Genomic DNA, 14,514 nt, shown 5'->3' on the forward strand with positions numbered 1-14,514 from the left:
TCTGATAAACTATAGGAGTACCTAAGAGTATGACCATCGGGAGACACAAAAATTAGGCCTAAATCTACCATAACTGTAGGAGTTTCATTTGGATTTAAAGCTTTAACAGATGATGCTCCGTCAAAGTAAAACTCCCAAGTAGGGGACTCTTGTTCATCCACACTCATGATGAATTCATCAGGTAGCTCATCGTTGAGTGGGGAATCAGCAGTGATCGGGTGATCGACCAGAAAGTCAGCTAGAGCCTGTCCTTTGACGGCCCGCTGGGAAACAAAAGTGATATCAAATTGCAGTAGTATCATATACCATCGTGCTAGACGACCTGAAAGGGTCGGACGGGTCATCAAGTACTGCAATGGGTTGACTCGAGAGATCAGATTGATCTTATGTGATAGCATATAATGCCTAAGCTTCTATACCGTAAAGATCAAGACTAAACATTGCTTTTCCATCGCTGGGTACTTAAGCTCTGCGGGTATCAGTCACCTGCTGAGGTAGTACAAGGCATTCTCCTTGCCTTCCTCATTCTCTTGAGCCAACAGTGCACCTAGGGACTCATCCAGGGCCGTAGTGTAGAGAATCAACGGCCTACCTAGGATAGGTGCAGCTAAAACTGGGGGGTTCATCAGGTAGCCCTTTATACACTCAAAGGCCTCCTGACAACTCTCATCCCAGTGGAATCATGCATCCTTCTTCACCAGTGCGGAGAATGGATGGCACCTACCAGAAAGATTGGAGATAAATCTCTGCAAGAAAGCGAGCTTACCCTGGAAGGACTTCAACTGGGTAAGACTCTTAGGGGGTTTTAAATCTACTATGGCCTTAATCATAGAGGGATCTATCTCAATGCCACGGTAACGAACTATAAACCCTAAGAACTTTCCTGCACTAACTCCAAATGCGCATTTTAAAGGATTCATCTTTAAATCAAACTTGCGCAGGCGTTCAAAAATGATTCGCAGATCTCTGAGGTGATCTTCGCGGACCTTGCTTTTGACGACCAAATCATCCACATAGCATTCAACTTGCTCATGTATCATCTCATCGAAGATGACAGTCATGACACGTTGATAGGTGGCCCCGGCGTTCTTGAGATCGAAAGGCATCACCTTGTAACAAAAGACACCTATAGGTGTTTGAAAAGCGGTAAACTTCTAATCCTCGGGGTCCATCTTTATCTAATTGTAACCAGATGAACCATCCATGAATGAGAAGATGCTATGAGATGATGCTATATCCACCATAAGCTTAAGAATGGGAAGAGGAAAATCATCCTTAGGACATGCCTTGTTCAAATCGTGGAAGTCGATACAGACTCGTATCTGTCCGCTCTTCTTCCGGACTGGAACAATGTTGGTAAGCCAAGTGGGGTACTTCTCTTCCCTAATGAAACTAGCTTCTATAAGCTTCTTGGTTTCAGCGATCACCTGTTGCTCAATTTCCAACCTCATCCTACGAGGTACTTGTTTAACAGGGACTGCATCAGGCTTAGTGGCTAACTTATGGACTGCCACCTCTAGATTGAGACCGAGCATCTCAGTGTAGTTCCAGGCAAAATAGTCTCTAAAATCTGATAGCAACTTGTTGTATTCTTGAGCCTCTGAATCAGATAGTAGGGCACTATGAAAAATAGGCCTAGGATCTGACTCAGTGCCTAAGTTTACCTCACGCAGTTCGTCCATGGCTGAAGTGGCACCATCTTCAAACTCTTGTGGAGCATCAAGTATTCTATCATCGCCACTATCCGGGTCTTCTTCGTTGACAAGAGAAACGACTGGATAGGCGTGGGAAATGACACGAATGCTGGCTTCACTGAACTGAATTAACCCCATGTAACCTACGCCTCCTAGACCTTGGGGGAAATCGGTCTGCCAGACTCGGGCCTACTGCAGAGCTTCTTCGTCGGGCCAAGTGGAACGAACGAGACCCCGCTCAACAAAGCTCTCTACAGTAGGTGAAAAGTACCGAGGGGCACTCCTAACCTCTACATCCATAGCGGTCTCCTCTAGATCCTGTCTCACAGAACCCAGTGGTGCACCTATACTACGGGGTATAGAGGGACATTCCCTAGGTCGGGCTGGCCCAAATGTATCATACAAGTGAGGTATGGGGCTGTGGCTACCCCATACTGGGCTATCATCATCAACTATAGGAGTGTCAGAAGATCTTTGACTGGAATCCTCAACTCCTATCCCGCGTATCTGATGGGGGGAAGGTTGTCTGGTAGTAGTCTGACGTCGGAAGTTCTCTTCCTCATCTGAGCTAATATCAATAACCAATCCACCTTCAGGTATCAAATGGCTACGAAGATTAGGTAGTAAATCATAGCCTGCGGAATAGGGAGGTGGTGAAGTGACTGGACGCTGAAGGATATCAATCATTTCATTGTCAGAAGAGTCGGACTCTACAGTCAAAGAAGAATATGTTTCTATTTGCTCGCAACTCACCTATAACTCCAACAAATCATTTCACAACTACAATCCCATCTCTGCTCATTCCAGCATCCACGTGCTCTCATATCAACACCATAACCACATCAAACCAAAACCAAACATCTCCTCCTCATTAGCAATCTTCTCAATCTCAAAACAGGACATCAACTCCAATGAATAGCCCACATAATTCAATATCTTCATCACTAATACCAAATGTCAGAAATTATGAGTCAATTCATTCCCATGGTAACAAGATTAAAAATTGGATCCCTTAAACCTCACACCATGTTAATCCTGATGCATCAGCACTCTTTAAAAGCTTTTCCTCCACTAGACCCCACCTGTTATACCGAAGCTTCAAAAACGTCTCACTGGAGACAAGCTATGGCAACATAATTTTTGGCACTCCAGCAACAAGGAACATGGACATTAGTGCAACCACCACCAAAAGCATCTATACTTGGATGTAAATGGATGTATCGTACTAAATTACATTCAAATGGATGTGTTTCTAGATATAAAGCAAGGTTGGTAGCTCAAGGGCATAAGCAAGAATTTATCATAAATTACTTTGAAACTTTTAGTCCAGTTGCAAAGTTCCCTACTATTCGCACATTGCTAACAATTGCTCCAAATAAGTAGTGGAAAATACAACAGTTTGATGTATCTAATGCATTTCTTCATGGAACCTTAAATGACACTATCTACATGCGTCAATCAATTGGTTTTGAAGATGCTCAGTTCCCAAATCATGTGTGTTTACTAAAAAAAGCAATATACGGGCTCAAGCAGTCTCCTCGATTGTGGTTTAATACACTATTAACAACACTTCAACAACTGGGATTTCATCAAAGTAACATTGATCCATCACTATTCATATTTACAAAAGATGATGATCAAGTATATCTTGTATATATGTAGATGACATTTTGTTGACTGGAAATAATAGCAAAAAGGTCTTTGAAATCATCCGACAACTAAGCACTCTATTTGCAATGAAACATATGGGTACAATAAATAATTTCCTTGGCATATCAATACAAGATCACAAAGAATACATGTTTTTATCACAACAACAATATGCTATATCCATACTCACTGCAACCAAAATGCTTCTATGAAAACGTCTAGAAAATCCTTCATGCACAAAAATACCAACTATTATCCCGCAAGATTCAGTAATCAAAACTGCTCAACATTATCGGCAAATCATCACTAGATCGCTTCAGTATCTCACATTAACGAGACCTTATATTGCTTATCATGTAAACCTTTTATGCCAATATATGCATGATCCAAAACCACTTCATTTTTATCTGTTAAAAAGATTGCTACGCTACATAAAAGGAACAGTGCATTATGGTATTTCGATTTCAAAAGCTCCACTTACACTGACGTTGGTTTTAGATGCTGATTGGGCAAGTGATATAGCAACAAGAAGGTCTACATCTGGTTATTGCACATTTCTTGACAACACTATCATAGCCTGGAGTGTAAAGAAATAACATACTGTAGCTCGGTCGTCAATTGAGGCAGAATATCGTACTTTAGCAGCTGCAATCATGGATATCATATGGCTAAGACAACTGATGCAAGACTTCAACATTAATCTCAAATCAGCCACAGATATACATTGTGACAATACATCAACAATAGCATTGGCTAACAGTCCGGTGTTTCATGCTAGAACAAAACACATAGAAGTAGATCATCACTTCATACTACATCATGTCAACACCAATACAATTCGTATTGTTCCTATAAGCATCAAATAGCTGACATCCTAACTAAGCATCTCTCTACAGCACGATTTACACTTCTATGGAACAAATTGATAGTCCATCCCAGACCAACAAATTGTGAGGGCATAAAAGCAACTCAAGTAACAGAAGTAGAACGACATATACAAACTGTAACTAACTCATCCAATCAAAGCTAAACATGTGTACTAGCACACACCTACTGATTAGTATAAATACATGTATGAGTTGTAGATTGTCATTCACTAAATGAATCTCTGTGAGAGAAATAGAGAGACCAAATTTCATAGCTCTTAGAAACATTTTCCTGCTTCTTGATTTGAATTTCTTTGCATACTACTTACAATATTGACTAACATATCTCTTACCTATCGTTAAATTTCTAATTGATCAAACTAAATACAATCTTGAAATCACACCTACTACCTATGTTACAAAATTGAAAATTTTGAACACATTACATACAGCTTATCAAACTATTATTATTTTATGCTTAGAGCTTACAAATAAGATTGATTGGATTTTAATCTTTGAAAGGTGACGATTTAGGTTTCGTTTGGGACAAGTTTCTCACAGCTTTCTAAAATATTTTTTAGTACAAATTTTTTTTTTTTTGAATTTTAAATTTGTGTACTAAGAAATTATTTTAAAAAACAATAAAAAAACTCTCACAAACAAAGCCTTAGTTCTTTAATTTTACTTTAGTACTTGATTTATAAAACTTAGAAACGCTTAATTTAAATAATTAGAAATAAAATTTTAAATAACTTTAATAAGAAACCTACGTATAGAATGAATTATATATAAATAAATAATTATAGATATACATAAAAATGTATATAATCTACAATATTTAAAACTTAATTGAAATTTTACATATAATCTTGATCTAAGAAAAACAAATTTAGATCTACAAGGAAATATTGATCTACTACTTATATCATGAGGAATTACATTTAGTTGTGAATTGCGATTGATTAATTTTTTAAAAAATTTGAGCTCTTGCAAATGGCCATAGATGGATTGCAACAAGATTTGAGGCAGGGAACTCAAAATGTATCGACCACAAAGATCAAGCCAAGGGAAGGATCCCTTCTACCCCCTCGGACCTGAACTTTTATTAGGTCCGGTGTAAGAACGTAGAGGAACGTCCGGTCGGAGGCAAAATCCTGCCAAAAAACTCGGTATTTGCTCGGTATTACCATGTATTATTTGATAATAATGAGGAATACCGCTCTGTGAAGATCAATACCGAGTCATACCGAGCTACACCGAGTTTTTTCTAGGAAAAACTCGGTACAACTTTTGTATAACTCGGTATTTCTTGGTATAGCTCAGTATAACTCGGTATTGGATCTTCACGTGATGGTATTCCTCGTTATTGTTTGGTATTGCTCGGTATTTGCTCGTTATTTCTCTCTTTTTTGGCGTGATTTGGCCTCCGACTGGACGTTCCTCTACGACCGGTCGGAGGACGTAATAATATTTCCTCGGACCTTCCATTTCCGTCAAATGAGATGCTATATTTATGGTTTTAATTTTCATATAATGCATTGCAATGAAAATAAGAAGGTTCAAAAAATATTATGTTGTTGACAAACATATGCTAATTTTTTTTTTTAAATGTTAAAAATTTTCATTACTATCTCTAAGTAAATGAAATTATTGTGATAAATTACTTTAATTTATTTTGTGTTGTCTTATTCAAGTGTGATTGTGTTAACAAAAGTGCTACTAGTATGAAGGTAGATCATTATGGAAATACTTTAGTTAATTTTACATTGGTGAAAAATTGAATCATACTCCATTCATTTTCTCTTCACAAGTTACACTCATTTTTTACATTGAAGATCCTAAAAAAGCAAAAAAAAAAAAAAAAAAAAAAAAAAAAAAAAAAAAACAGAATTTTACTATATATATAAGAGTTATACCAAAAGATATTGTTGATTCAAGTATATCTTATGACAATGCTCAAATATTACTTGATGTAAGTAACCATGATTTCTTATTTAAATTACGAACAATTTTATTTTTACGTGGCTTATTTTTTTAAATATCCTTTTTTATGATACATCTATATTTGTAAGAATAACAATTTGTAGCTTACTACAACGTGCAATGAAGGTTAAAAACATTGAGAAGGCTTCACTGTGTTCATAACTGATTTAAGAGCATGAATTTAATGAGAATCAAGAGCCCCAAAGGCATTCATTTGTGGAGTCTCCTCAACAGGAACAATTATTAGGTCAGGTGATTTGACGTAGTTCTACATTTGGACGTCAATAACATGTCGCCACGTGCTCTTACTCTTTAACATGCGGCCCGACGACCCGACCCGGATCGGAACCTGGGATTGCTATGTTCGCGTATTGCTAGGTATTGCTCGACAATAACGAGAAATACTGCTTTGTCAAGACCAATACCTAGAAAAATTGGGTATTTCTCGGTATTGCTAGGTATTGGTCTTCACAGAATGATATTTCTCGTTATTATCGAGCAAAATTGAATAATACCTAGCAATACGTGAACATAGCAATCCTGGGTCCGTTTCGGGTCAGTTTGTCGGGCCGCGCGATAAAAAGTAAGAACACGTGACACTATTTTACTGGCGTCCGAACGTAGAGCTACATCAGGTCACCTGACCAAATAAAAGTTCCCTCAACAGGCTCGTAAATGATGGCGTATGCTTAGAAGTTTTTATTTTTTTAATCTTTATGTAAGTCATAAATTTATAATTTTATGAAGACTTTAAGATTTAGAATATTGTTGTGCACATTGTACCAAAAAGGCATAGAGGGCAAACCACATATGCCTCGTAATATAACAAATAAGTCCATTGAGATCATATATATATAGTTCATTCTATTGAGATTCTTAAGTACACATTTTTACATTGAGATCAGCAATAATGGCAGGCCATGTAATATATTAGAATATGTTATGTTGGAATCATATTTAGGAGTTATAGCAAGAGACCCTATATTGGCATCAATATCTTTCCCATATTGTCATAATAAGGATATGGAGCCATTCAAAGAGAGAATATTAGTTGAAATAGAGGTAATGATCATAATGATTAGATATACATTATTTATTAATGTTTATTAACTTGCATCATTTTCTATTGCTTACTCTAAATTTTATTTGCCAAGGAATATATAGCATTGGATTTTGGAATAACTTGGTGTCAAATGACACAATTACAATATTGATTTGATGTTTGAGTACTGGGATAGAAAATCTAATGAACAAATTATGGAGTTTGTCCTGAAGGAGTTAACCCAACATAGTTATATCAAATAGTATTATTTATTTGTTATTTATTTACCACGAAAAAATTATTTATAAAAAAAATACACAACAAAAAAAAAAAAACAGTAAATACATAGCATCCAAACCTTATTCTGCGTTCGGATTGCGTATACAATAATTCCATTCAAAGGGCTGAGTGAGCTTTTTTAAGACGCAACAAGAGACCATATGTATATGTATGTACATTATTATTTTTAGAAATCAAAAAAATTCTTTACACAAGCTATATAAGATTGATTATAATTTTGGAGAATTAATTGGAAACATAAGATGACTTTTGGTCATATGAGAATGCCAGGCCTAATTTATATGTAATTACTAAAATTATTTGTTTTAATTGTGTGATTTAATATTTATTGAAATCCTTATTCTGATAGTTTTTGCCCAGCCATTAGTTTTTTCTTGATTATAATTACTATTTACCACACTTTCCTAGAGAATATGTGGACAAAAACATAAATATATTAGGAAGCTTCTAGAAGTGGTATAAGCTGCTACAAGCTTCCAAATTTACGACGGTTATAATAGCTATAATTATATACAATTAAAAAATCTTATATATTTAAGGTGGTCTATTTGGGATAGTTTTCTTACTTCTTTGCATTTCAAACCGTAAATATAATTAATTTGTTTGATTATTGCTTTGCTAATATTACTTTTAAAAAATTATAGTGCTAGGAAGCTATTTTTTACAATATCTTTCAAAAAAAAAATATTTTTCCCACAAAAGCTTTATAATCATCTTTACCAAAAAAACTGCAATTGCACCAAATATATCCTTAATCCAGAAAAAAAAAAAAAAAATCTTAATTTGTTTAATTTAGCAACTTGTTAGAGATAGCAGCAACTAGTTGTCAATTAGCTGATCCATACCTGTGAGCTGAATTATTACATTGGCTACTTCCTTTTGCGAGCTATAAATAGGATTCATGTGAAACCCATTAGAGAATTTAATTAAAAATCAATTCATGTTTTTCTAGCCCATGTACGTGTGGAGAGTTTTAGAGTTTGTTTGAGACGGTTCTAATATTTTATTAAATTAAATTTAAAGTTGTGGTGAAAATAATTTAGATATAATCGTTAAAAAATCATCTTTTCCACTATAAAAAATTCATAATAATAATGAGAAAACAACATTCAAATTTTCATTGATAAACCAAACTTTTTTGAGATTTTAATCTTAAGAATCCATTTTTCCATTCCTTTAAAGAGTAAATTAATAATGGAAATCAGACATACACTTACTAGAAAGCATCAAGAATCTAAATTATTGGAATACCAGATCAAACGATCATGACAACATTTTAACCAGTTAGTTATCTTCTCTGTCTCCCTTCATCATCTCCTCTTCCTCATCTCTTGGCCCCAAAACTTGCATCGTCAGCCTCCCATCTTCCCTCTTCGATTGCAGACATCTCTGCGTTGGAATCCTTATTTCCCTCAAAACAAATCTCCCATCTTTCCGAAACGATTTGAAATACACTCTCGGCTTCCCGCCGCTTCCTATAGTAGTTATCGGTGGTGGAAATTCCACTTGGCCCACGCCGTCGCCGTCGCCGTTGCCAGAGGCAGCTATTCTCTGTCCGACATCTGAGTTGCTCCTCCTGTATTCTCCTACCTCCTCAAAACTGCTCCTTTCGCACGTTGACTTGCTTGGCATATTTGCGTCGCTGTTGGGATAAAAATCGGATTTTTCGGCATGACAGAGCTCGTCGATGATCTTGAAGGCGGGGGTATTATGGGGCTCTGGCATGGAGGCAATGGATTGGTGGTGAGTAGGAGGAGGAGGAGGAGGAGAAGTGGTGGAGGAGGGGGAATGGCAGTGCTCGCCGAATATCTCAAAGGAGGAGACAGAGGAGGTTGAAGGAAGGTGCTGCCCCCATGGAGAGTATGAATCATCAGCCATTGGGTTCTCGAAAATGTTCTTTAGGTTCCTTCATACCACCATTTTTGAAGACAACGAGGGGGGAGAGAGAGAGAGAGAGATAATGATGGGGGATTTAGAGGAAAAGAAGGATACTGTTGGTGGAGAATGAAGGGCCCTGTTAAGGTGAGGATGAAGACAACTGTGTAAATGTTATAACTGTCCTATATATATGGAGAGTGTTTTTTTATGGATAATAGGATTTTTTTTTTTTTTTTGTGTGGGAAAGCTATAATTTCATGATGCTGATTAATATTTTATTAATTTTTTAGAAATTTATCCGTTTGATTGCATATCATTTGATATTAATAGTATCTAAATCATTATATTATTCAATTACTAAAATTATTTTTGTAGAGAACGGTCTAAATTTTTTTTTTTTTTTTGTAGAGAACGGATGGGGAGAGAGAGAGAGGAGATAATTGTAGAAGATTCAAAGGAAAAATTTTTGTTACTTGTGTTTGGAAAAGAGATTAATTTGTGTTACTTGAGTTTGGAAAGATATAGATTGTTACACATATGCTATAATTTGTTAAATTATTAAATATTTATTTTTATTATTTTGAGATTAACTTAAACTTCCCAGAGAGAAAAAATAAAGAGGAAGAAAATTAGACATAAAATTTGTGAAGGAAAATCTGAATAATATATAGCTAGTTTTATAAAATGTGAATAAATTTTCACATATCACATTAATTATAAAATAAATTCAATAATTTTGTGTTTCTTGAGTTTATGTTATGCACATTATAAAACAGTGAAACGTTGAAGAAATTTTATGTTGAAGTAAATATTTTTGTTAAGTTTTACATGTTTTGGAAATAGATAATTTAAAAAATATATATTTAATGTAATTGTTGTTGTGATGATTTTGTAATTTATTTTGTTTGGAGTAATTATTTGCATACATGAAGGCTTGAGATGCTCGGTGGAAGGCTATTAAGATTATTTTTGGAAATTGGGAGGAGACTTATCATACTCTCAATTTGTTCAAGGATGTCGTTACCTCTACAATGCCAGGAACGGTATATAGAATTCAAAGCATACTGATGAATAAGTTTTAAAGACAATTCTAGGCATTCGATCCTTCTATATTACTGGGGAAACTTATTGTCGGCATGTTCTTAGTCCACATTCATACTCGATAAATACCGAGGAACATTATTAATTGCAATCGACTTGGATGTTAATAATGATTTATTTCCACTTGTCTTTATTATAGCTAAGTCAGAGTGTAATGAATCATGGATATGATTTCTCATGTAACTTAATGAGCTCCTCTGAGTTGTTACAAACATGCATATTCTCTTTATCTTATCAGACAGACATGCCGGTTTGGTCCGAGGTTATAGGAAAATTTTTCCTAATGTTGTTCACTGGCACTGCTTAAGGCATCTACATGAGAATTTTAAGAAATCAATATGACAGATGTGGTTAGGTGATGTAAAATTTTTATGCCATAAAATATATGCCTGTGGCAATACAAATGACAAAGGATTTTTTAATAGATGCATAGAAGATATGAAGAGAATCAAAGTAGACATACACTAGTGGCTCATGGATCGAGATGTGACCCAATGGTCTTTAACACATGATGGTGGATTTAGATAGGGTGTAATGACAACCAATGTAGCTGAGTCTTTTAATGAAGTTTTGAAGCTAGCTTTAGGATTATCAATTCAAGCCTTGATTACAGTCATCTACTATAACATTGTCGTAATGTTTATGAGGCAGTTGGAGTTCATTACAATTGAAGAGCAGCAAAATAATAACTTCTTTTTTCCATGTATACAAACATCACTTAAAAGGGTTGAGGAGGAGGCTAGACGAATGCCAGAATCAATCTGTTTTAACTTGCATAAATTTCAAGTTGTTGACATATCCTCTAGATCATATCATGTCGACTTACTTGACGGAAGGAGGTGCAAGTGTAGTTATGGGAAACTTTTACTATATCACATATCATGTGCACATGTGGTATGTTGTATAGCAATGTTAAGACAAATGCATTTTGATTATGTTTCTCTCTACTACATGATGACCAAATACAAATTAAGTTATCAAGATGAATTTCACCATGTCCCCAATAAGGAAGAATGGGGAGAGCATGCCCCCAATACTGACCATTGAAGGCGATATGGTCGTCCGAGGACTAATTAGTATTGCAATACAATGGAGGAATCACATATACAGAGTAATAGGGTTTGTGGAGCTTACCATTTAGTTGGACATAACTGAGCTACCTGCCTAACTGGATTTGGTCATAAGAACTAGGAGTTCATATATGAATTATTGTATTAAGTACTGAACTTTGTCTTGATTATTTTTTTACGTTCTATATAATATCAAATATCTGTGAACGTTATATCTTATCATGACTTTCTATTATAGGATTTTTGAACTATTTTTCTTTTCATTATTACGTGGGTCTATATCAATTTTTACACCCGTTTACTTACTCTTTTTAAACCAAACAAGGTTTAAAGCTAAAATTTTATATAAAATAAAATATGCACTTGCTCTATCCTTCCACAACTTGTAGAACTTTTCATTAATTTCAATAAAAGATTCACCTATTAGATTGATATCATTTGCATAATAAAAATTATAATAGTGCATGTATTTAAGTTATTCTATAGAATTTTAAGTAGTGAAATTGATTATACCAAACTGATACAAATCCATAAATCTTAAAAAAATGACAATAACAAACAAGCACGTACATTATTAAACTCGTACAGATAATTATGTAGGCAACCATAAAACTAAAGAAGTTTGTTGAAAACATGTTCTTAGAATACCAACTCCAAATATAAAAGTTTTAAGGTTGAGAAACTCCTTCAATGCTTTTATAGTACGATGTGAGTGCGAGCTTGGAGTTGGGATTTAGTAGGAGAGCAACCAAATTTCTATTTAAACCAATATTGAACATATTTCCAGTTTGCTGCATTGAGAAAGTCCTTCCTCTATCTACCAGGTAGAAAATTTAGATTATCATAAGTCTTGATGAGAATTGCATCAGCCTTAGTATCTCATTTCTGATAAAGGATGCAGTGAGCAATATCCACCATTGGGTTATCCATGATCTCCTCGAACGATCCATCATGACAGCATCTAATTTTGTTGATCTAGCCTTCAAAGTGTTAATCAGTGCTAGATATGCTGCAAATTGAGAAATCTCCCTTTGCACATATTTCCATCCTTCCTCGTTTAATCCCTCTCCATCTCTGTAAGATGGATACCTCATAAGATCCCTGTGTGTCTCCTAAAGCTTTCAGTCATTGTTATTTGACCAAGAAAGTACGCAACACCAGTAGATATGATTCGATCTAGCTTTTTCATCCAATGCACCATAAGTTTCAAATGTTAAGCATCTAGGAACACGACTGCTACCATCCATAATCAATTGCTTCAAAGGAATTTTTTCAGTCTGATACTTTCTGGTTCGATACAGTTTGATATGAATGCAATATAAAGTATCTAGTATATACTAGGTACTTTGATCCTAACATTAAAAGGATTGTCAATTTATAGGAGAACTCCTTCTGGGTAGAGGTTCATTAAGGAATAAAAAATATCTGATTTGACTTGACTAAAAGATTTCACAACACAAACTGATTTAACATCACATATCGATTTGAGCTCATAGGTTGATTTGACACCACATGTTGCATTGATAACACATATAGACTGAAAAACAAAAGCAATCTTGACAACAAAAGTGGATTTTAAAGCACATGTAGATTTATATCAAATATTAAAAATGTATATTTTCATTATGCTTCAATGTTCTTTTTCCAAAGCAGTCTTGATGAGGAATTAGTGCAGTTTGAATGTTCAAAGATAAGGAAATTCAATTTATGATCAGTATGAAAAATAATTTAGACTTTATTTTGATATATTATATTAGGTCTATTAATTGTTCTTCTAAAAAATTTATTGGCTCAATTTATTTTATCAATTTAATGTCAATCTATTTTCTATTTATATATCGCTCATTATATATTACACTAAGCTTCATCATAATACAAATTCATAGCCAAATAATATTAAATTAAATTATCATATTTTGAAATGAGTGTTATCATTATTATAAGTTATGATATTATGAAATATTGTTCTTTCAATTCTTAAAACTTGGGAAACAAATACCTCAAATTTTTGAATCTTATATTGTTAATGTTGTGTGTTGACATCTATTTTGCTCAAACCCTAGGTCAAAGGGTTTGACCTGGTAAATTTGACCAAGCTAGGCCCCAAGACCTCTCCCATTCAATTCCAGGGGTCAAGCTAAGTTTGTTAAGCCCAGACCCAGACCTTGGGTCAACCTGGTTGACCAGGTCAATTTGGGTTGACCCAAATTAAACTAATTTTCTTCCACTTAGTTTCAAATCAACTACGTGGCTTCTAGGCTCGATTTCTCACCTCCACTAGAGTCAATGGGTCAGACCCAACCCATTGGGCCCAGACCCTTGCCCTGGGTCAAGTTGGTTGACCAAGTCAACCTGGTTTGACCCATTTGGACCTTTTAAGCCCAAATCAAATTCAAATCGATTCCAACCTATCTTTGGCTCAAATCCTCCACCTCATTGGACTTAATTGACTAGTTTGACCAAGTCAACCTTTGATTTGGTCAACCCAAGTCTTAATGAGTCAATTTGACCTCTTTCGGTCAAATCATGACTCTTAAATCCATTTAAATCCTTTCCTTTAGCTCATAGATGCAAACCACGGTCAAGGAGGGGTAATTCCACTCCTAATCAACCCTAGGGCAGATCTTTAGGTCAATTTCACCTATTTGCTTGCAATAGAACTTAGGAAATATTAATCCACGAATCCAATATGTAATTGTATTCCAAATGATATATCTAAAAAATTGAAGCCTACCTGCAAAAGAGATGTCTTGCTTTCTAGCCCAAATACTTGTTAGTAATAAGTAATAATATCCAGTAGGGGGTGAAATCATATCGATGTGCTCTTTTGATAGACAGGGGAGGCCCAAATAAAAATTTTGGAACAATGCATAGGAATGTTGAGAGAAGCACATATTTCATTTGCTTTGGGAGAGTTAGCTTAAAGAATA

At 35.0% G+C, this 14,514-nt stretch overlaps 1 protein-coding gene across 1 annotated transcript; it reads right to left on the minus strand.

The window, feature by feature from the left end:
• Nucleotides 1–8,698: 8,698 nt before the first annotated feature.
• LOC110100344 lies at nt 8,699–9,565 on the minus strand. Its single transcript, XM_020827795.2, has one exon. It carries the CDS (start codon nt 9,411–9,413, stop codon nt 8,820–8,822), a length of 594 nt encoding a protein of 197 aa, XP_020683454.1. The 5' UTR covers nt 9,414–9,565; the 3' UTR covers nt 8,699–8,819.
• Nucleotides 9,566–14,514: the final 4,949 nt, after the last annotated feature.

Source organism: Dendrobium catenatum, unplaced genomic scaffold, assembly GCF_001605985.2.
Source record: "Dendrobium catenatum unplaced genomic scaffold, ASM160598v2 fragScaff_scaffold_72, whole genome shotgun sequence".
Lineage (NCBI taxonomy): Eukaryota > Viridiplantae > Streptophyta > Magnoliopsida > Asparagales > Orchidaceae > Dendrobium > Dendrobium catenatum.